The sequence below is a fragment of the Topomyia yanbarensis genome, chromosome 3 (genome assembly GCF_030247195.1).
Source record: "Topomyia yanbarensis strain Yona2022 chromosome 3, ASM3024719v1, whole genome shotgun sequence".
In the NCBI taxonomy this organism is placed as follows: domain Eukaryota; kingdom Metazoa; phylum Arthropoda; class Insecta; order Diptera; family Culicidae; genus Topomyia; species Topomyia yanbarensis.
The window spans coordinates 409716008-409738752 of record NC_080672.1 but is presented as its reverse complement, the minus strand read 5'-3'; the positions used below and the strand labels follow the sequence as shown (position 1 = coordinate 409738752).

Below are 22745 nucleotides of genomic sequence, written 5' to 3'. Positions count from 1 at the left end.
GGTCTCAATACTGAACCACTGAACCGGTAGTCGCTATTGATAGCGAAATTTCCTTCCTGCATGCAGCTGTCAATCAACGGCTGCTCCGGTCGGTTTTTTGTTGTTCGTTTTCATTGTAAGATGCAACCTCCGCACTTCACAGCTGAATTCTATTAGTAGTACCACATCCCACTAATGGAGCTCGGTTGAAGCATTTAGTTTTAAGGCCACAAATGTGAAACATGTTACTAGTTGAGTTTGCCACAATTAATGGATTCAGAGCATGCATCTTCGTACCTACTCGTATAGTTTTTTTAGATCCTCAGTTAAAGATGGTAATCTTCGTCTGCTGCAAGCAACATACAGAAAAAGTCGTCGGAACTGGTGTCAGAAAGACTGTCTGCCGTGACTGCACTTAGGACTACTTATGGAAATCTAATGATATCACTATTCAACACAAAAACGCGGAGCAGAACGAAAAAAAATGGCAAAAGTTTGGGGTTCCAGGAAACCAGTTGAAGAAATTTTTGAAGAATTAGAATTGGAACCCTAAATCCTTGCCATCATTTGAATTTGTTCTGCTCCCAAGCCTTTGGGAAAATTCGATAAAAATTCTCATTTTCATTTTCATGAATTGATCGAACGTAAATAATAAACTTTCGTTGTGCTTTCCATCGATTCGCGTAAATTTGTTGCTAAGAAAGTTTTCGTCTTTGCGCAACAAAAGCACAGATTGCTATCAAGCAGGTTGCGCATGCATGAGCTAACAAACAGGGATGCCACATTAAAATCTATGTTTCAGTCAAAAATATATTTTTACCATCTGTGATAACTGAAACAAGAAAAAAAAAATCTGTGATAAATTTCCGAAAAATCTGTGAAAAATCACAATATATCCAAAAATCTGTGAAATTTTCATCAAAATGTCATAAATCTCCCATCTGTAAAAAAGAATCTGTGATCAAAAATTGCGAAAAAAAAAATCTGTGGCATTACAGAAAAATCTGTAAATATGGCAACCCTGCTAACAAATTAGACATACCTACCCACACATTCGCCCCAAACATTGAACCCAAGTGCACAAAACAAAATGAGTAAATGCTGATAATGATGACTAGAGCGAAAGAGACAACTAGTATCACGTGTTTGCAAATGGAGCTCGAATGCACAAGCGATTTCGTGTACGAATAATTGTGTTCGAGATTGTACATAAAAATTGTGCTGGAAAAGAGCACAACACAACAGAAAGCATAGTGTTTGAACGGACAAGCTTAGTCGCGTGTTGGACGACACTGGGTAGCGTACCTCCACAGCCAGTGTAACGGACTTCTAGCTCAGCGACACTGGCTGTGAAAATACACAGCGCAGCGATCTGCTCCGCCTGCCGTTCAACAGGCAACTGAGCTTGCCAGGCCAAATCCGTTCTTTAAATAGTCGATGATGACGTCACTCAAAGAAGCGTAGCACGCTAGGTACAGAAATCTGCCGTGCAGAACTTGGGGAGCACTATCTTCTGTGTGTAAATGCGTGATATTTTGACTAGGTTGCACATTATTTAAATTTTTAATGTCATGATATCAAAAATATTTGGGTTTATCTATTGGAATCAATTCTTAGAAGTATTTCAGGGCGATTTGTGCAAAAAATTTGAAAGTTTATCGTGAGATGGCTGAATTATATGCGTTTAAAATTGGACCACTTTTCGTTACATACCATTTTTTTAGAATTTGCAAAGCGCAACCCCATATCGAAAACAAAGACGTAGTCCTACGTCAAAATTGCATAGATTCCATTTTCGATATAATAAGTATTTTATATCAGACTTTATGCGAATCACCCCTAGTTCTCCATACAAACTTTGGTTTTAAACTGTGAAACCCCGCTCGATTTTTTTTTGAAAAATTTCTTCACCCCCCTTTCCTGGGACCCTAAACTTTCGCCATTTTTATCTTTCTGCTCCCATTTTTTTATTTTGTTTCGCAGTGTATATAACGGAATCAATAGTCCAGGCTGGATCTCCCAACGGTTGTCTTCTTAGCATGTTCGTCACTTCCAAACACCTAGCTACAAATGACGTACTTTTTCTTCAACTAAACATAAATCTGCAACAAATCTGTATAACTCCAAAATTTTGGAGTCAGTTTTTGCTCCATATTGATGGCCCTACCTGTTAAGAACAAGCAATTTTTACTAATACCGCGCAAGTTTTGAAAAAATTTCTTTCCGATAATCAGTTTTTGAGATATTCAAATATCTTATTGCCGAACAAATCAAAGTCTTGGCACTAAACGCTTTAGTGGCAATCCTGTTCAAACTTTTAGACAATGATTAAGCTTTTGGCATATTTATTTCTTTCAGCTTCAATACCATAACCTTACGATCGCACCTTACGTTTAACTCCGCTCATTACATTCTCTACAACATCTGGCTGCAGCTTCTTCTATACGGAAACCCACTTTTTCTTCATGTCTTCCTCAGATTTGACCTCCTTGGGATGCTTCCTTAGTGCCTGCTTCATAATTGCCATTTTCAGATAGGCCTTAATTCCGGTACGTTGGAGGTTTCATGTCCTTGGGTACGAAAGTGACACCGTACAACATTTAAATAGTTGCACGAAGCTAGATCCGGCCAGAAGATTGTTGGGCCCCCAAGTTGCTTTAACAAAGGAAGTAGACGCCTCTGTAGACACTCCTTGAGGAAGATCTCCCTCGTTTACAGTTCCGGTAGTTACGAACGGCGCACTCCGTTTGCTACATGAGCAGATCGCTTGCCAAATCATGTATTCACTGGCAAATTTTGAAAGTGCTTTACTACTTCCTGCGGAACATCAAACTTGTGCTAAGCGACGAAACACAGTAGCCCCGGAAGCTGCCGAATGTCCGCTTTGACGTAAGTCATCCAATGATGAGACAATGAAGCTTCGTCAGCAACTGGGTGTACAGTTACCGGGCCCGTGACTTTCCCACCGTATTTTGCCGTTCATCAATTCTGAACTTTGTACGTATGCAGTCCCTCGCGGTCCTTGGCTCTCTGAACGAAAGACAGATTCAACTTTTTGGTTACATCCAAAGCATTGGGATCCCACTTGAACGCTTTTACTGCACGCTTGTTTTTATCAACACATATTTAGGAATTTGGTAAAATTTATGTGTGGACGAGAAGGAGCATAAACATATACAATTATTTTTTGGTTTTAACGCAAGTGCCGGTACATTATTTAAGATTTTTTGGTGCTTTCCAATGGGAACAAACAGATCGAAAATGGTGAGTTTAACGGAAGCAATTATGCAATAAATCACCCCAGAGGCAGTATGCGAACCCGAAACCTGCGGGACTCCGGACCAATGCACAAGACTATGACAACGTCCCAGGAAGAACACATCATAGCCCAGGGATAGCATAAGGGCTAAGACATTGGGCCGGGTTCTCAAAGGTTGCTGATTTGATTCCTACCTCTGGGGTGATTTGTTCACATGATTGCTTCCATTTAGCTCGCCATTTTGGATCTGTTCGTCCCTGTCATAAACATATACTTTTGACCAGACTTCCCATGAACATCGACAAGTTTGTACCTGTGTGCAAAATTTCGTGCACGCGTTCAACCTCAAACATGCTTCGTCTCGATGTGCAGGTTCGACTCGAACGTCGAACCCAAGCGAACAATGTACAAACGCTAGGTCAAACATCCGTGTACGTACACCGGGTGCGTACACGAGAACGATTTGCACAGAGCAGAAAGAGTCAACGCTAGTGATGATGAGCGTGAGAAAGAGAAAACTGGTACCACGAACCTATGTGTACGCACACCGTGTACGTACATGGAGTTCGGTTGCGCAGGCGAACATGTGCGCGTGTTCTGGTACGAAATAGCGTGTTCGAGTTCGTACACGAAGTGTGGGTTTAATATGAGCACAGAACCGGAGCGAACATTGTGTACGATGTTCATTTGGTAAGTCTGCTTTTGACACAAGTTCTGCGGAGTCAATTTGTTGCGAGACGACATCGTTTACAAAAGAAAATATGGCAAAGTTTTAATCCTCTGCTGCCCAACCCCGTTTTTTGGCGGGTTACGGTTGATTCCCTAGAGAATATTCAAAACATTTCCCACTGTTCCAATCTTGTAGAGTAACATTGGAATGTCAAATCTATCAACTAGAGATGAGCAAACCGAATCAGTTTGGAGAGTCAATCGTGCCCGATTCACTCACTAAACTGAATCGACTCTTTTGATCGATTCAGTGATTGGTTTCAGTACTTTGAAAAATGTTTGAGATGAAACGGGAAAAATATATTTAATAAATTAAATATATTTTTCCCGTTTGAGTTTAAAATAAATTGTCATTCCTTCAGTGAATCTCAGCTCTTTAAAAAAGAATCGCGATTCATTTACTCTTTTTGAAGAGTCGATTCTTTTGATCGATTTGCGATTAATTCGCTCATCTCTAATTCGCACTACAATGCTTAGGGTGAGCATCTTTACTGTCAGATAAATTTGTTTGACTAAAGAACAACCATGACGTTTATATACAGTATTACCATTTCATCGCGAACGTCTAACGTTTGAATGTGGATCTGTTGTAGCCGAAAAAGGATTTCTGGTTCCGTGTACTCCGATCAAAGGTTGAATCATGTTCGCAATATAGGACCGCCACCAGACGAAATATTGTTTCTCTCGTTACGTCGACAAACCGGTGCCAATAACCGCGTTTTTCAGCTGTCATCAAGTTTTTCTTTTGCGTTTCTAACATAGCGTATGTATATGAATTGCTTATAGGATCTTTTCGCATACAATTCTGAGCACTCTTTGCCCACCATGGAGTGGGAGACTGTCCACAGTTGTTCGCGCCAGGTACTCGTTTCATCGGATCTTTAATCGCAGTGTAGAGCATCAAGGCTGTCAAAACGTTGTGCGCTTCCGCCGGAGAATTTTCTTCTTTTGATTCATTTGTTTCGGATGTAGTGGAGGCATAGCTCTTTCAATCAATAGGCACACTAATTGTAGCGAGGTCGAGTATAACGATAAATCTAACGTACTTGACCGCACTAATGGAGGAGGCATTTGTGTCATTTCCATCGTATTACGGATGAAATTGTATCATACAGAAAGATAGGTCGGTTATCATCGGTAAGACAACCCGACGGCATGCCGTGGGAATTGAAGTCTTCTAGAGCCAGCTGAGGTGCGATGTATATCGGAACAATATCAATAAGCCTTTGCCTTTGATTCGGATTTGACAAGCGTCAACTTCCATACCTGGTACCGAGCAAAGGCTTTTTTGAAGGCTGATCCGATTGAAATAATAGCACGTTTTGTTACCCAAAACGCTTCTCCATAGTGTTTTCTCGGCCCCGGCGAATGATGTTAAAATTGTGGAAGATCTACGAATTTATATCTAGGACTGCAATATAAAGACACTTGTGGTTTTGGATATCCCATGTTGACTTTCCGAAACAAGAAGACACTTATTTCGGCTTAGCAAAGGCATCCATCAAAGAACACTCTCGAACCTTTACGAGGAAGCTTTGGAAAGGAAATGATTCTCCTCATTCGAAAATTTATAGGCACATTAGGTGGCGTAACCTTTTTCAGTATTTCTTCTCGGAAGTCACCTCAAAAGAATGCTTAAGTTTTACTCGTTAAATATATAAATTTTTCGACAGTTCATTAGGAGTCTCTCCACAGAAGGTGAACTTTTCATGGTTTTCTCCGTATTTTCCGCACCGTGCCTTGTTTCTTCAATGGGTAATTCTATAGCGCATTGATTGCAATGACGACAGTTCATGCCCTGAGGTACAAAAAGACAAACAGGTAAACAAGCCCCGTTCAAAAGAATAAAATTTGGAAGAAAAGATTTTTAGAAAGGCTCGAAATGAGGTTGATGAAAAATAAATTGTCTTATACTCCTTGATTTTTGCTTAACGTAATTGTTTGCATACCAGAATTTTCACTTGCTGAAGCAAAGGGTTCTGGAAGTAGCCAATCCCATATTTCGTAGTTAAGGCCTCTCTTGGAGAATACACCATCAATCTCTACTTCCCGGGCGGGTACGTAAACAAAGTACTTCTTTGTACACAGTTGAGTGTTGTTTAGTTAGATCATGCGATATATCAATGATGTTAAATGGCTTATCTTTGATTCGGAAGTAGACCATCCAGTAGCCGGTTATATTAGATGGATATAATTAGCATCAAAAAGGAGACTTATCGGTGTTATTTTTGCCTTCGGAGAAATATTCAAATCGATCCAACACTATCATGCAGACTTCAGTACCCGCGAATAGAAGATATTATCGCAAGAAACGGAAAATTAATGCAACGAAATTTAAAATAATGGTTCAATTTATACTTAGCTGTGTAACATTTGTAGTATCAGTAATCAACAAACATTTTTTCGCTGCGCCGTTGGTCATACAACCCGTTAACAAAGGGTGTTTTCATATAGCCACCAGCTATTATCAGGGAATTTTCATTTTAACTTACACACGCCATGTATGAACTGTCGTCAGTACGGGTAGGAATACCTCCGAATCTTACTCAGTGTCAGCCGGCCCTGTCTGTGTGAAAGCTCTGTAACCTGTGCCTGATGAAAAGGTTAATGAACCACGGCAGACTACAGTGAACTGTTCAATATTACAGCAGACATGATGAACAATTACCAGAATGTCCTACGACAATTCCACGCCGACTCCAAAGCTTGTTTGTAATACAATACTCATTCTGAAGTAATAATGGTACCGCAATATCTACGAATCTTCTATAAAGATCTTTCGGCTGGATAGACTTGACTTTGGTACCTCCGTTCTCTGTTGGATACAATCATATCTCAGTAATCGTCTGTGATTGTGTATCCAAAGAGCTATTCGTTTCATCTGGTATTTCGCAAGGTAGCCATCGCCGTCCTTTGATTTTTCTTCTGTATTTCAACAACGTCAAGTTTTGCTTAGGGAGTCCAGGGTTGACGTACGCTGATGACCTCAAGATATACAACAGAATCCGAATTCAAGTTCTAAAAATTACACCAATCCGACTAGAATACTGTCTTGCAGGCTCCGCCATTGACAGAGCGAATTGTGTCAAAGATCCCCCCCCCCCCCCCCCTCTCTGTCTCTCTCTCTCTTTCTCTACTGCTCTCCCATTCGATCTACACTGGAATATTGCTCAGTTCTGTGGAACACTCCTTTTCTCAACGGTGTCGATTGAATTAAGTGAGCACAGCGCAAATTTGTTCCGTTTGCCCTCCGTTGATTGCCTTGGAACAACCCACACTAGCTGCCAAGGAACGAAAGTCTTGTATTGCTTATCCGAATGGATATATTGCAAATGTGACGAGATAGATATCCCGTGTTAGGATGATTTCAGATATTTTCAACGATCGAATTGATTGCCCCTAGCCTCTGCGATAAACGTGAACATTCTCTCTCGAGCTTTCCGCAAGAATACATTCCTAGGATTGCCTCTTCGCCGGACTAACTATGGAACGGTGTCGTCACTGGTTAGTTGCCGTTTGTTCTGAGCGCAGTTCTTGCCGCTACGTTTGTGAATCAATAAACTAGTGTTTCCCATAGTAATTTCCATACAACCTTGCCCCCGAAATTTGCGGTCATTGGAGACCACAGAAGTAACTCAAAAAGTTTTGTGCTGAAAAATGGCATATATCGATCAATTCCAATGGAGCATAACGCGAATGACTATATACTGGAGCGCGGGCTTCAAGAAGAAACGAGTTCCAAGAGCTACTGCTAACAACGGACGGAGATAGCACACGCTGCACCTATACCTATGAGAATTGCTGTGATTATGAAAGCAAGGAGATGAAAAAATTCGTAATCCACACGTAATACATTTATACAATACTCGAGAAAGCGTGAAAGGACTCAAATAACTACTCGAGATTAGTAATATTATTGTTGGATATTTATAAAAGATTTGATATTTTGCCTTTTTCAGAAATAATCAGCATTTCAAAATTAATACACTTCAAAGACAAAAAAAAAATGAAAATCACTTTACCGTCTGCTGCTCGTTCAGTCTGCCCTCTCCATCGCTCTCGCATACGTCCATATCGTTGCCGCTAGAGCAATTTTGGTTTTCACCGTTGGATGTTTTCTTATGCTTCTTGTGTTTCTGGAGGGACTCTGGTGCATTTGTCTTCTTTTTATAGTTATTTGCTCGCTAGGTATAATGGATGTTGGTTAGGGAAGATCATTGTTTGACTAACTATCTGTGTTTAGTGGTCGAAGTTTGTATGTTAGTATGTGTTGTAGTAGATCCGTTTTTTTAGCAGTTTTAGCACATGGTTTACCGTAGTGTACCGTGTGATTGCAGATCTGACACGTGAGCGTCTGCCCAGGGTATGTACGTAGCATTCGTTGAATATCTTGAGATGATTTGTATTCGAAGCAGTGTTCTGAAATTTTAAAATCAGTTATCTATTTCTGCTTGCATTTACCGAAACCGACATTCAAATTCAACGCCTCCTGCATTCATTAACTTTCCAACCGACTGAAATTTCATGCAGAATCGAATGCTTCACTGCAGAGGAAATATAAATTCATTCACCAACCAAAGCATTCATTTGTTATTATGTGGACAATTTAAAGGCAGAAGTTAGCATCTTCTACATTTTCAAGCATAAGTGAACTGCGTAATCTATATCTGAGGCACTTTTACTCAATAATTCCCCTCAGACTTAGCATAGAAACAAAATTCAGTTTGCTTCTTAAACCGAACATGTCCGTACCTGAATGCGCTGCGTCGGGAGAACGAATGACGAGGGAAACGAACCAAAAATTTCATTCATCGCAGCGGGCATGAATTGAATTTCATTTTCTTTCAAGTTCACGCAAAGATATCAATTTTTTTAAGCTCTGATTCGAAGACCACGGAAGAAGGAATAGACCGCTTCAGGCCCGTGCGCAAGGGGAGGGTTTTGGCGATTCAAAGCTCTCCCATGGGGGTCTGAAAATCTTTTAAAAAATTTAGCTTCCTGTTCACGAACAAAATTATACTACGAGTCGTTTGAACACATAACATGTCATTTGAGTTTGGTCACACTAGAAACAAGTCGTTGAAGATCCCTTGCGAGAGTGGCTGGAAATGGATGTATGTAGAGTTTGTAGGCTTCGCTGGATTGGTTCACGTTTCAACAAGTTCCAATATTAGCAACAGCTGCGAGTTAAACAGTTACACAGCAACGATCGGTCAGCAGACTAGCAACAGGAGCTAAGGAACACGAAGTCTGAGAAACTCGGGATATCGTTCTGTGGAGCCGTTTATCTCTCCGTCGGAATGGCGGGCAGCTAAATGGCTTGCGAAAATTTGCATCGGGAGAAATACCGTCGCCAATGAGCCCTCAGCACCAGCTAACAGATAAATAGGACCGAGTAGCGCCAAGAACGATAAGAAATCCTGCGAAGGTGGTTGTAAAGATATGTAAATCATTATGGTCGACCCCTCTGGATCGGTTCGTGTCTTAACAGGGGACAATATGTGAAGCAGAACTGAGCGGGTCAGATAAACCGCGAAGGTTGGACAGCAGGAAATAACAAGCAGCAATGGAAACAATAAGAACAATTAACACAAAATCAAAAGAGCAAGAGCTCAATCCCTACTGCAGAAACACCTAACGATTACCCTGCCTGGATGAAGGTTGCAAGATACAAGAGATTTAGATTTAATGACAGATATTTACCCAATTTGTTGATCTGAGTCAATCTTCAAAGTTTGAGAATTTCTATACCTTTCTTTTATGAGAAAGATAAAAAGCAAAACCCTTTAAAATTTTCTGCGCACGGGCCTGGATCCCTTCAACTGGGCCTGGATTCCCTTCCCTCTAATAAATCGACTAAAGAATATCAGTCGATTTGTTAGATCATCACGATTCAATTCATGCAAAATACCTGCTGGAAAAACCATCGGGTTAGCTGAATGGTGCTTTTGAAAAAGTGGCTGTGATTTTTTCATTGCGCAGTTGTGTTGCGTATCCCAGCACGGTGTGGTAGTGTGACAAAAAATCACAGCCATTTTTTCAAAAGCACCATTTAGCAAAACCGATAGTTTTCCAGCAGCTATTTTGTATGATTTGAATCGTTGTGATCTAATAAATTGGCTGATATTCTTATTTTAGAGTTTTGAAAAAGTTAAAATGGATAATCTGGCGGCAAAGCTGAACACAATTTTTCCTACCCATACTACCCAGCGCACAAATCTAACACATGCTCAAAAAGGTAACTTAAACCTTAACTTTGTCATATTCGACGTCATATTGCATGTTGTTCATCACTTTGAAGCTTTCTGTCGCGGCTAAACTATTGAGCGCCCTCCGTACCACATTGCGAGTATGGTGAAGTTGGATATGGGACACTTCCTGAAGTTGAAGTTCCATTCACTTTTATTAATTGTTTCACCTCGCGCACAGTAGGCCTAAAACAATTTTGCGTTAGGTCAATCGCGATTGTATTTCCCCTTAGTGATCGCATTTCATTTTGTGATTCATTCGTCGCACTCACCGTAGAGGGAGCAACGTTATTTGCTCTCTAGCATGTATATGTAACGAAGCGACGCTGTTAAATTTTATTCGGTTTGCTTTGATGTGATTCGTTGACTTCTGATATATACAAGATCAGAGGGTGGACAGGAAAAAAATACAGTTACTAAAATTTGGCAGCTATTGTTGTTGATTACAGGGCGTTTTTCAGATGCCAGTATCAAACGAGGGATGTCAAAGATGGACTGTGATGGAAGTAAGTGAAGTGCCGCTTTCATATCAATCACAGTCCATCTTCGACATCCCTCGTTTGATACTGGCATCTGAAAAACGTCCTTTTTCATTGGTCAAGTGAATAAGCTTCAGATTAACATTTGGTCGATGTTAAATCAGACCGGACTAAGCCACATTGTGTTGATTTAAAAAAAAAACGAGTTTAAAGTGTCAATCCCAACGTCCTTCACATTATAATTCGAAATTTATTTTGCTCTCATTCATGCAAATTGTAACATACTACCATTTTTACAAAAGTCGAATGTAGCTGAAGAAATTCTTTATCCAGTGATATCATTATCTCATTTTTTATGGTTTTGCGACTTAGTCCGGTCTGACTTAACAGTGATCATTCGACGTTAACTATAAAATTAGATAGATGGTATTGCATTGAAGCAAATTGATATTATAATTTAAATCGAGCTTCAAAGATGCATAGTCGAACTTTTTACTTTTTAGAACGCAAAATAATATGTAAAAAATGATGACCCAATTACCACGATGATGATCCGAATATTAATATAATGTCGTAAAATCAACTAATTCCGACCGGTCACGGTCGCCATCTAAATATCTTTCGTACACAATTCTAAAATGGAATGTAAATGCATTCGCGCAAATAAGTGGCTATCTGTTTGAAATATTGGTATGCATTTAAAACATATTTTTGTTTCTTTCCTAATACCAATTGACGTCCTTGAAAAAAAAAACCAACGACTTGTTCTGCTTTGCTCGAAATATCGTCTCGTCACCAGCGTGCACCCGACTATACTCATTTGGGCTCATCACATATGAAAACTGCCGCGTCTCTCTTCCGTTTCGTCGCGGCTATTTGTCTTACACTGACTGTCACGCGGTGTCGGAATAATGAAAACCGGCAGTCAACAAAACGACACAACAAGCAAACCAGACAACCGTCAAAATTGGCACCATGGCAGTGATGGACGAGTTCCACCGTTTCGCTTGAGATGACTTTGAAAGAGCTGATGCTGTCGGATCCGGTACATGTCAAAAATTGGTGTAGAAATTTTAACCAAATTATTCCGGTTCAATGAGTTGAATTCACCGGAACAGAAAGATCAAAATACACCAAATGTACTGCATTGAACTCATTCGCAGATTTTAGCTCCACCCCCCGATCAGAAGACCGTAACAAAATACTGTAAAAAATAATTTGAAGCTTGAAACTTGTTGCCTTCTGTTTTCATTTTGCTGCTCCTTTTTTGATCGGATATGCACTAGTCAAATTGTGAAGTTTATTGGTTACTATGACAATGACTGTTGTTATAAGTCAGGAAGTCGCGTCAATGGCTCTGCTGATTTCGTTTTTAGAATCGAGTCGCTTTAAGTTCGCTCTGAGCTGTCACTTTTGTATGGATTTTGTAAATATTATAGCGAACCTAGGGCGACTCGATTCTAAAACCGAAAACAGCATGAATGAACTGCCGCGGGTGCTTAAAGACGATTTCGCTAGATTTTTTGATGGACATGCGCTCAGTGCACTGTCGACAGGTTACGATATACGTGAGCACCTGGGCACTACTGAAATCATGGCACCCTTAAATTGAACCCATTTCAACAGCATGCTCTGTTTGAAATAATGAATGAAATTTAAACTTTTTTTCATTTTTTTCCATTTCCAGGGTGTCAAAATCAAAATGGACGACGCCGGAAACATTCTCATCAGACGCTACTCCAAGAGCAACGTGTACGTCAAAAGCACAGCCAGTCAGCCAAATGAGGAAACTGCCATCGGAGCGGATATCCTAAAACTTCCCGGACAGGCCATCGAGAGTGAGAAAATTGTTAAGGTAGGGAGGAACCCCATTGCACAATGCACGGTTACATTTCAACAATATTAATCATGTTTTTGGCCTTTTCTCCCCGCAGTTATTTGATATGAAAAAGTTCCAGTCAAATGTAAACCGAGAGCTGCGGCGTGCCTATCCGGACCGCCGCCGGCTCGAGACCCAGTGCCTGTCGGCGATCGCATTCGGCAAATCGGAAAACGACGTCCTGGACTGCCCGATCTGGGTGCTGATCATCAACGTAGTCGCGATGGATATGCTGAAGAGTAAACTACCTCCAGGTGAGTCGGAAGCGGGGTCAGATTTCGCGATAGGATAATAATCGGCGGATAGATAGATTTTCCGTTGTTTGGTCGAAAGAGTCATTTGTCTGAATGAGCATTTATTGTTAGGTTTCTAATGCCACTTTCAACCGGAAGATAATACTCAGCGTCAAAGCTAAACCATGAAAATTGTAATTCCGGTGCAGTTAAAAAAGGGAAATCCAATATCGACGAGTTTTAACAAACGAAACTGAGCTTTCAACCACAAAATTCCGTCGGTTAAACGACCAAAAGCCAAGCCAAGAACCGTTGCTTTCATACCGCACGGAAACCCACCCAACGCCGCCTGTCAACGGGATATCAATTTTCCTAATGGGCTTTTCATGACGATCGGCAGCAATGATTATCAATCCGGCCCATTCTCAAGATCAGCTCGAAGGCGCTGACCTTCCGTGCCTTTGCTCACGGATTCTTCGGCTAGATACAAAATACCACCGCGGAGTAGCTTTTCGGAGGCATCTGAAATATGGATCCATTATCAGAGTGCCCTCAGAACAACAATACCGGGCGAGGTGGGAAGAACAAAGTCGCAAACTTCATTTTTTTCTATATCATCTATGTGTTCCATTCGTCCTGCTGCTGTTGCTGCTGCTACTGATGATGCTGCTATCTGGCGGTTCTGATCGCCCATTCCATACGGTTCCCCACCAGTCGACCAGTCAACGCGTGACCGGGATCTCGGCTGCACCTCACAGTAGACTATTATGAAATTTGTTGCAGCTGCCTGACAGCATCCTTATCGGCATGTTTCCATCTCGACATGCTGTCATAACGACTCCAGGGAGTCTGACCGGAACGGGGACACATCGGGCGAATCCGTAAACACTCGTTAGATCATTGTTTTACCTTCAACTGCCTGTGCCCTTCGTATAGATACATATAGATAGCTGGCCAAAGGGGCAATTAATTGTTTTTGTCGCTTGCTGACCGTTTCCACCCTCACGCTGAGCTGCACTAGAACAAAGAGAGTTCCTTTCTATTTCCAGGTGACAGCCACACGCTGAGATTGGGTACCGTTAGAGTAACCACTTAGTATAATAATAGAAAATGTTGGTTTCAGTTTTCAAGTTTGTCCTCACAGCCCGTGAATCTTGGGAATTTATGATAAACGTGCTCGTTGGAGCGATCATTTTTCGCCATGCGCCAACTGCAGGGTTTGTTTCATCAAGCAGATAGGGTTCAGGTTTACTTAGAACGGTACTTTTACTGACAAATTATTCTTCTCAAGCGACTCGTGAAGCAAACAACACCTAATATGAATATATCCTGAACCAGCCATTCCATTTTCGCAACGAATGACATTTCCATTTATCGTCACCTGGCACCATGTTTACGCTACACGGACGGTGCAAATCCGGAACCTTTGTCTGGGGTTTAGCACTGCAACGTGAACGTGGTGAGCGCTTTTTAAAAGCTTATTTATGCTTCTCCCATTAGGGGGTTTTATATATCGGCTGTGATTGAACAATAAAATGTCACTTACCATTTTGATGTTACGATGACGGCGGAGGATAGAGTTAAATTTAGGACCTCACATAACGATGAATGGATTTTCTGGCGGAACCACGTTGTTTAAGTACTGATATGACCGATACTGAACATTCTTGAGCTTGAGCTTGTGGGACTACCCCTGGCTGCTACTCCGTTATCGATCTGGGCTAGCTGAGATAATGACGATTGGGAGTAGTAAAACAACTTTGAAGTCTCCGGAAAAAGATGAAATCATCCCAGTTCTACTTCAGCGAGGATATGAAGCATATTTTTACTTGCAGTCTTGTAACAGGATAGATTCCATTAGCGTTGTGGGAAATAATTGTAAAATTCATTCCTAGAGGTGACCGTGTTACCTATGAGGAGGTAAAGTTCTAGACCAATCAATCTGACTTCTTTTCTTCTCAAATCAGTGGAATGCTTAATCCATTACTACATTCGAGATTTGGGCGAGCATCATATCAGCAAGAATCAGGAATCAGAATATATTGACTTAAATGGCACATTCCCCGGGTGTAGTCGGAGATTTGTGCCTTGCCGTGTGTTTTCACCATGAGCGGAAGGAAAGTTGAAGAAGGTGTGGGAATTGGAAAGGTGGGAAAAAACAGCACAAAAACAAAAACAAATAGCAAGTAAGTTAATCTCACAAGTAGTTCAACTCACGTGCAAGTAAGCCTAAAGCTCTTCACCACATTGGATAAGAAAATTTAGTATGTCTCTGAGTTTCAGTCGTCCAAACATGATGTCGTCTATGTAAGGACGGCCAAAAACTCGAAATCGCAATTACACTACTGCTGGATAGTTGCATATCAGATTATGTGAGGATCCGTAGTCGGGTTCACAAAGATCACATGAAAAAGACTCAGCGCGCTGAATAGTTGCCATGTGATAATTGAGTTCGCTGTGACCGGTTAAAGCCCTGGTTAGCATGCCACAGTGGAGTTTCAAAAAATGTAGAAGATTTTTCGAAATCACTGAGCACGGTTGTTCTAGAAACGCCTTTGTTTGGCGACACGTTTGTAGATTTCTCCAATAATTGCGGTGCTCGGACGGTATTTTTTCCCTTATCCAACTTGTCGAAATTGGCAGGGCGGGCTCAGAACTAACGAAGTCAATCGCTGAACCTGCTCTGGCCAATTCGTCGGCCCATTCATTTTCAGTAATACCAGAAAGTCCGGGCACCCAGACAAGGTAGATAGTGTTGACAATGCTTAGTTCTTCGATTTGGGTTCTTCGTTCCGCAAGCCGATATGTGCAGGGACTTATACGGCAACCTTCTTACGAACGAGTGTGAGGTGATTGAGAGGTGTAAGCAGTACTATGACGAGCACCTCAACGGTGAAGCCGCAGAGCACGAAGGCGGTATGGCAACGGATCTTGGAGCACGCGCAGAATACGATAGGCTGCCGGCCTCTGATCTCCAAGAAGTCAAAGAGGAGATCGGTCGGCTGAAAAACAGAAAAGCTGCCGGTGTAGATAAGCTATTAAGTGAGCTATTAAAATACGGTGGTGAAACACTGGCTACAGCGCGGCACTGGGTGATCGCCAAAATTTGGGAGGAGGAGATTCTTCCAAAGGAGTGGATGAAGGGTGTCGTTTGCCCAATTTACAAAAAGGGTGACAAGTTGGATTGCTGCAATCACACTACTTAGCGCCGTCTACAAGGTTCTCTCCCAAATTCTTTGCCGCCGATTGTCACCATTTGCAAGGGATTTCGTGGGGCACTACCAAGCGGGATTCATGGGTTCCTGCGCCACCACGGACCAAATATTCGCGATTCGGCAGGTTCTGCAGAAGTGCCGCGAATGCAACGTGCCCACACATAATTTGTTCATCGAATTCAAATCGGCATATGACACAATCGATCGAGATCAGCTATGGCAGATAATGCATGAGTACGGTTTTCCAGATAAGCTAACACGATTAGTCAAAGCGACGATGGATCGGGTGATGTGCGTTGTTCGAATATCAGGGACACTCTCGAGTCCCTTTGAATCTCGAAGAGGGTTACGGCAAGGTGATGGTCTATCGTGCCTGCTGTTCAACGTTGCGTTGGAAGGTGTAATAAGGAGAACGGGGATGGACACGAGTGGCACGATCTTCAGGAAGTCCGTCCAGCTTCTTGGCTTCGCCGACGACATTGACATAATGGCACGGAATTTTGAGGCGATGTCGGAAACGTACATCAGACTGAAGGGTGAAGCCAGCAGGATTGGCGGTTCTAGAGACGACAATGGGGACCTCCCATCCCGAGTTCGGATTGACGAAATCGAAATGGTCGACGGATTCTTGTATTTGGGCTCTCTGGTAACCGCCGAGAATGATACCAGTAGAGAAATTCAGAGACGGATTTTGACGGGAAATCGTGCCTACTTTGGACTTCGGACTTCGGATTCGCCACCGTACGAAGTTGATTATCTACAAGACGCCGATTAGACCGGTGGTCCTCTACGGCCACGAGACCTGGACTATGCTCGTGGAGGACCAACGCGCCCTTGTAGTTTTCGAACGAAAGGTGTTGCCTACCATCTATGGTGGTGTGCAGATGGAAGACGGAACGTGGCACAGGCGAATGAACCATGAGTTGCATCAGCTGCTGGAAGAACAATCCATCGAGCATACCGCAAAAACAGGACGTTTGCGATGGACTGAACATGCCGTAAGAATGTTGGACGACGACCCGGTGAAGATGGTTCTAGAGGGTGACACTACAGGAACAAAAAGACACTGCAGGCACTGTGGATCGACCAGATAGAAGACAACCTACGGACCCTTCGAAGACTGCGAGGCTGGCGACAAGCAGCAATGGACCGAGTGGAGTGGAGACGGCTTCTGCATACAGCAAGAGACAACAAGGCTCTAGCCTGAACGGTAAGCTAAGTAAGGGTTCGGCACGCGATCACTAGCTTGGACCGTGATTTGTCTGAGCTAAGGGTCTTGATTGCAGCCTCACTATCGGAGCAAAAGTTTATAACTTTGCCGGACAAACTCAGTTGAAGGGCCGGTTGAACCCCGCACATAATCGCAAAGATTTCTGCTTGGAATATAGTACAGTATCTACCTAGCGAGTGAGATTGTTCCAATCTCATTTCACCACAGTAGACACCGGCACCAGCACGTCCCTCCATCAGAGAATCGTCAGTGTAGCAAACCACTTGCGTTTGTTGTTGTCTTTCCATATAGCCAGACACCACTCCTCTCGAGTGGGAATCTTCACATGGAATCTCCTGTAAGGAAAACCACATGTGAGTGTAATATCGCTGGGAGCAAGAATATCTTCACCCCATGTAACCATTTGTGACCATAATCGTGTATGACTGGTAGCTAGATCAACATGATTACTGTTCCAAAGCCAGTTTGGAATCCAATATAACTCCAACGTATTTGACTTGATCTGCACACAGTAGCTCAGAATCAAAGAACTGCAAGGGACGAACCCCGGTTGTTATTCGCCTCTTCGTGAAAAGAACAATTGAAGTTTTGCTTGGGTTAACTAACAATTTAACTTGTCGACATCACTGTTTGACAGCCCTTAATGCTTGTTGCATTAAGTCAAAGATTGTTCCGATGCAAAGTCCAGTAATTAGTATTTTGTAATCGCCAGCAAAGCCATAGGTTGGAAATCCAAGCACATTGAGTTTCTTCAACAAGCCCAAGCCGTCGGCAACCAAGTTCCATAACAAAGATGACAGAATGCTACCCTGAGGACAACCGCAAATACTCAACCTCCGTATCTCAGCCTGTCGCAGTGACGAGCAAAGAATGCAGTTACTAAGCATTGCGTTTATCCAACCCGAGATACATGCAGGTACCCCGTGACCGCGCGTAGCTTCCAGAATGTACTTGAAGTACCCATTGTCAAAAGCACCCTCAATATCTAGGAATACACCCAAGCTAGATTGCTTGAGCGAGAAGGCTTTCTCAATGTTGTAAACAACATCGTGAAGCAGAGTGATCATGGATTTCCCACACTGATAAGCATGTTACCTTTGGTGCACTGGATATTCAACTAAACTAACGTTCCTGGTGTGATAATCGATTATCCGTTCCAAAGCTTTCAGAAGAAAACAACTCCAGCTAATAGGCCTAAAATTCTTGGCTTCTTCATAGCTTGAGTAAATAAATCTAACAGTTATTTCTCACCATGCTTTCGGGGTAGCAAGACTGGAAAGCATAATCTTTTTCAAGACATGTTTAAGAATACAAATCCATTTTGCAGTAGCACGGGAAGTATTCCATCTTTTCCGGGTGATTTGTATGGAGCAATGCTTTCAATTGCCCACTTGACCGATTCAGTGGTAAACAATGTGGGTGATAACGCCAACGAGTCCGAACCACCAGATCACAGATGAGATCTGTGAACATTGTTCAGATCCGGATCGATACAAGCTGGAAAATAAATTTCAGTCTTTTAGTACACAATTCCATGTTTAAGAACCTCTCGAGGCGTGAGAGAAGACTATGTTTGGGGTAAAATCGGTATACGTAGCATCAAATCTCATCCGTTAGAGAGTTTCTAAACTTTTTCTGTACATAACGTGATTGTCTTTAAATACCTCTAACTCAAAACGTATACTTTGTATTTTAAGTTATTAAGTTATTAGTTATTTAAGAATTTTTATTGACATATGTCATCATACCTTTCTGTTAAATGGATTAAGTACCAGTGGTGGTGGTGAAGTAGTCAAAAGCTAGTGTTTTCAAGGAGGTTTTTGTAAATTTTCTTAAATTAATGAACAATATCTATTATCCGAAAGTTGAGTTTCAAGACAATTCAAAATTTATTTTTCTTATCTCGATTATGGAGCTTTGATGAACCTAAGGGTCATTCACCTCTTTTTCGGCTTAGAAAAAATATCTTTATACAAATCTCTAACCCTATGTGCGGGGTTGGGAATCGAACCCAGGTGAGCTGCGTACAAGATAATCAATTTTCCAACTACGCTATGCCCGCCCTCTTTGTTGAGTAAGAAAGATCACTTTAGCACTCTTTAGAACTCTAACCCTACGTTCGGGGTTGGGAATTGAACTCACGGCAGCTGCGAAGAAGGCTATCGATTTACTAGCTAGGCTATGCTCGCCATTGTACACTATTTTTGTGTATCGCGTAAAGAGCTTCTTTCTTGTTGGTGATTCATTAACTACGTCACCTGCTGGTGCTTGGGGGTTACTTAATTCGTTCTCTTTCGCTTTATCGTTTCGTCCACGCTGTCCAGAGCAAAGGAAAAGCATAGAATTCCCCCATGATCGGGGTGCACATTCACCCCCAGTGCGTGATGTTTGGATAGTATTTGGAATGGAAATGAAAACACCAGGTTTGGAAGATTCCGTACAAAAGCAGATTCTGGTGTGTTTATGGGTTTTTGAGACCATTTCATGGCGTGTTGAAAGGTGTGAAAATTTCACGCGATTTCAAATTCATAGTCTTTTTGTGAGGTTGTATGGCGTTTGAATCCATGAGAATTAGCTGGAAGCCCTTGCTATTGATGTTATATAAGTTTTCATGTGGATTCGTGGTTTTGTTATTTACTTTATCGTAAGTGGAACTGGCTGTTGATTTGGAGATAATAAGCACATGTGTGTTGGGTTTGCTTACAGTTGATGTTGGTTCATTTTATACAAGGATTTCCGTAGGGTGTATTCTTGTTACTGGACTGGCGCATAGGGGTCTGCCTTTCATATGTGCATAGCATGATTTGAGAATTTGTAACACCTTCTATTTCGTATTTAATATTCAGGAAAGAAGGAAGATGGGGTTTACATTTACATTCTCACGACACGTGCACCATTAGAAATACCGGGAAAAAATCTCACATTGAGTCTTATGGAAATTTAAGTTTTCTCGTTCGTTTTCCAAGTTTGTAAGAAAACGTAGTCATTCGATTCGTAATCAGTAAATTTTGTGTTGTAGTTGACATAACGGTGAACTCGATATAATACTGTTTTAGTTGGATTGCATTGTACGTTGAAGTTTCGGCCCAAACAGTCGTTCCTGAAGGTGAGAGCCGCTCACCCACTTGCTATGTATGGCTATTTTCTATCTAATATAAATTTATTGCACAAATATACTATTATTGAGCATATTTTTACGAAAATTCCAGTGAATCATGTCTCTATATTGAGATAAGGAATTAAGAGAATAACGGTACATTGTGGTCGGAAACTTAAAAAACGTGGAATCAATTATTATTATTGTTATAGAGTTATGGTGTCTTCGAAAGAGTTGCTGTATGGCACTTAGCGCTTCATTTGGTTAAATCACACTAGTTCGTAATTCAGTCGCTAGGGCGGCGCTGCTATCAACTTTTTAATAAAGCTAGAAAGAAATGTGGTGTCTTCGAGAATGTTGTAGGTCCTATCATTTTAAACATATCTTCTGAAGATGCAAACTTTGTAGGGTCTGTATTTTTCGAGATGGAGAAGGTTTTAGTTAACACATTTACTTACAGATTATGGTTTAAAAAATGCGCCATATTTCAAAACCTGTAGGACCTACAAAGTTGGTATCTTCAAAAGATATATTTATAATTACCTGACATACAACTTTGCCGTAGACACCATCTTTCTATCTCGTTCCATTGAAAAGTTGATAACAGCGCCACCCTAGCGACTAAAATCCGAACTTATATGAAATGCTCAAATAAAGCATCAGATGTCACAAAACAACTTTGTCAAAGACACCATAGCTTTAAAACGAATGATAAGGAAAGGACGTGTGAATTGTGGGTTAGCCCCTTTTGGCCGCTAGGTACCCCCGCAGTTAGCCCCCCCGAATTAAGAAAATGCTCGTGAATTGTAAAGTAGTACATGTAACGTTCTAATTTTTTCTGGACAACGTGGGTCAATGACCTACTAATAAAATAATGCATTTTTACAGTTAAATCAATGTTAATTTGGAAATGCAGTAGTTTTTTTCCATTTCCTGTAAAAATGCAAAATGTGGGTTAGCCTCTTTTGGACGCCAGCCATTCATATTTTACCTATTTTAATTACTTGTATATTGTCCAAAAGCAAAGAACCACCATTCCCATCACAGACTCACTTTAGAGCAACTTCGTGGCGGTTGACTTTAAGTATTGCCATGCCCACTTACCTATTTCGCGAAAAGGAACTTTTATTTATGGTGACAATGGAGCTCGGGCTTACGGTCACCTACATCCAGTTCCATCCTATAAGGAATTTAGTACTGAACTGTCTCTACATCGCTTCGTTAAAAGTTCAACAATGTTGTAGGCTATCAAATTATCTCTCTTTTTTCACTTGCAGTGATAAACTGATGCATACAGTGCCATCTAGCGGTGAAAATGTAAATTGTTAAAAATCTCATACAAACTTCAGGCACGATTTGATTCAAATTTGGAGCAGACCCTCCTGGAAGAACTGGGAATAGACTCAGGGGCGAGCCAATTGCGGTTTCATTGTGTAACCATGATGTAAGAATCAGGAATAGAAGTAAGAAATCGATGTATGACATTGCATTACACAATGAAGGAAGGTTTGAATTCGCTTCGTTTGGAATTTGAAGAAATGATCTCAACACTGTTCTTGTGGTGAGAATGCGACAGGCCCAACCAAACTCTTCCTACCTGGCCATACGAACACCTAAGTACATGCCCCTATTATTTCTCAGACTACGCCATATGCGTATCAAAAGCAGATCACGGCGTACCAATACCCAGAACAGACGACACACTACGAACATCTCTGCGCAGATACTGCTAAATACTGAAACAGGAAAACAACTCAACACATGATCAAGTGATATAGCAAGAGAGAAAAAAATTCGAATCTACTGATAATTGTAATCCACGGGCATTACTTTTTTTTCTAATATATAATACGATTCCCTTTCAATTTCTGCAGACTAAAATGGACTATTTGAAATATGTTAACTTCGTATCGACATTTGTGTGTGCATTTTTCTCAATTTGTGGTTTGTTGGAATGCTTAACTAGTTTTTTTTTAAATCTAGTTGATTTTCATTCAGTGGTCATACAGTTCCTTCAAACTTCGAAAGTAATCGAAAACCCAACCAAAAATGCAGCGAATTCGCTAAAGAAGCTGTTATGCTCAAACGAAACGATTCAAAAACAAATACAAACCACAAGAAAGTTCTGGTAGAATTCCGTTTCGGCAACGGCGAATTCCTCCGAATACGCCATCATCATCGACAAGTGGATCAAAACTCTGTACATTTTCACATACTACCAGAAATTCCCCTGCTGGCTGGCATACCTACACAGCAACTAACCAATTTACAATCCGCTAAGCCCGAACACACGAACCAATATCGGTCCCGAAATTTCAATAGGATAAAAAACCAGTTCCAATTCCAATGCAATTCACCGACTCCGAAACTCATCAATTCTCGCGCGTTCCTTCTCA

The 22745-nt window shown here is 41.4% G+C and overlaps 1 protein-coding gene across 1 annotated transcript in view; it reads left to right on the top strand.

Annotated features, from left to right (window-relative positions):
* The window catches only part of LOC131693716 (uncharacterized), a 657809-nt gene that overhangs the window by 599428 nt on the left and 35636 nt on the right, over positions 1-22745 (top strand). The window contains exons 6-7 of the mRNA XM_058981797.1: positions 12382-12549; positions 12629-12827. Coding sequence (XP_058837780.1) covers positions 12382-12549; positions 12629-12827 — 367 coding nt within the window. The remainder of the gene's footprint in view (positions 1-12381; positions 12550-12628; positions 12828-22745) is intronic.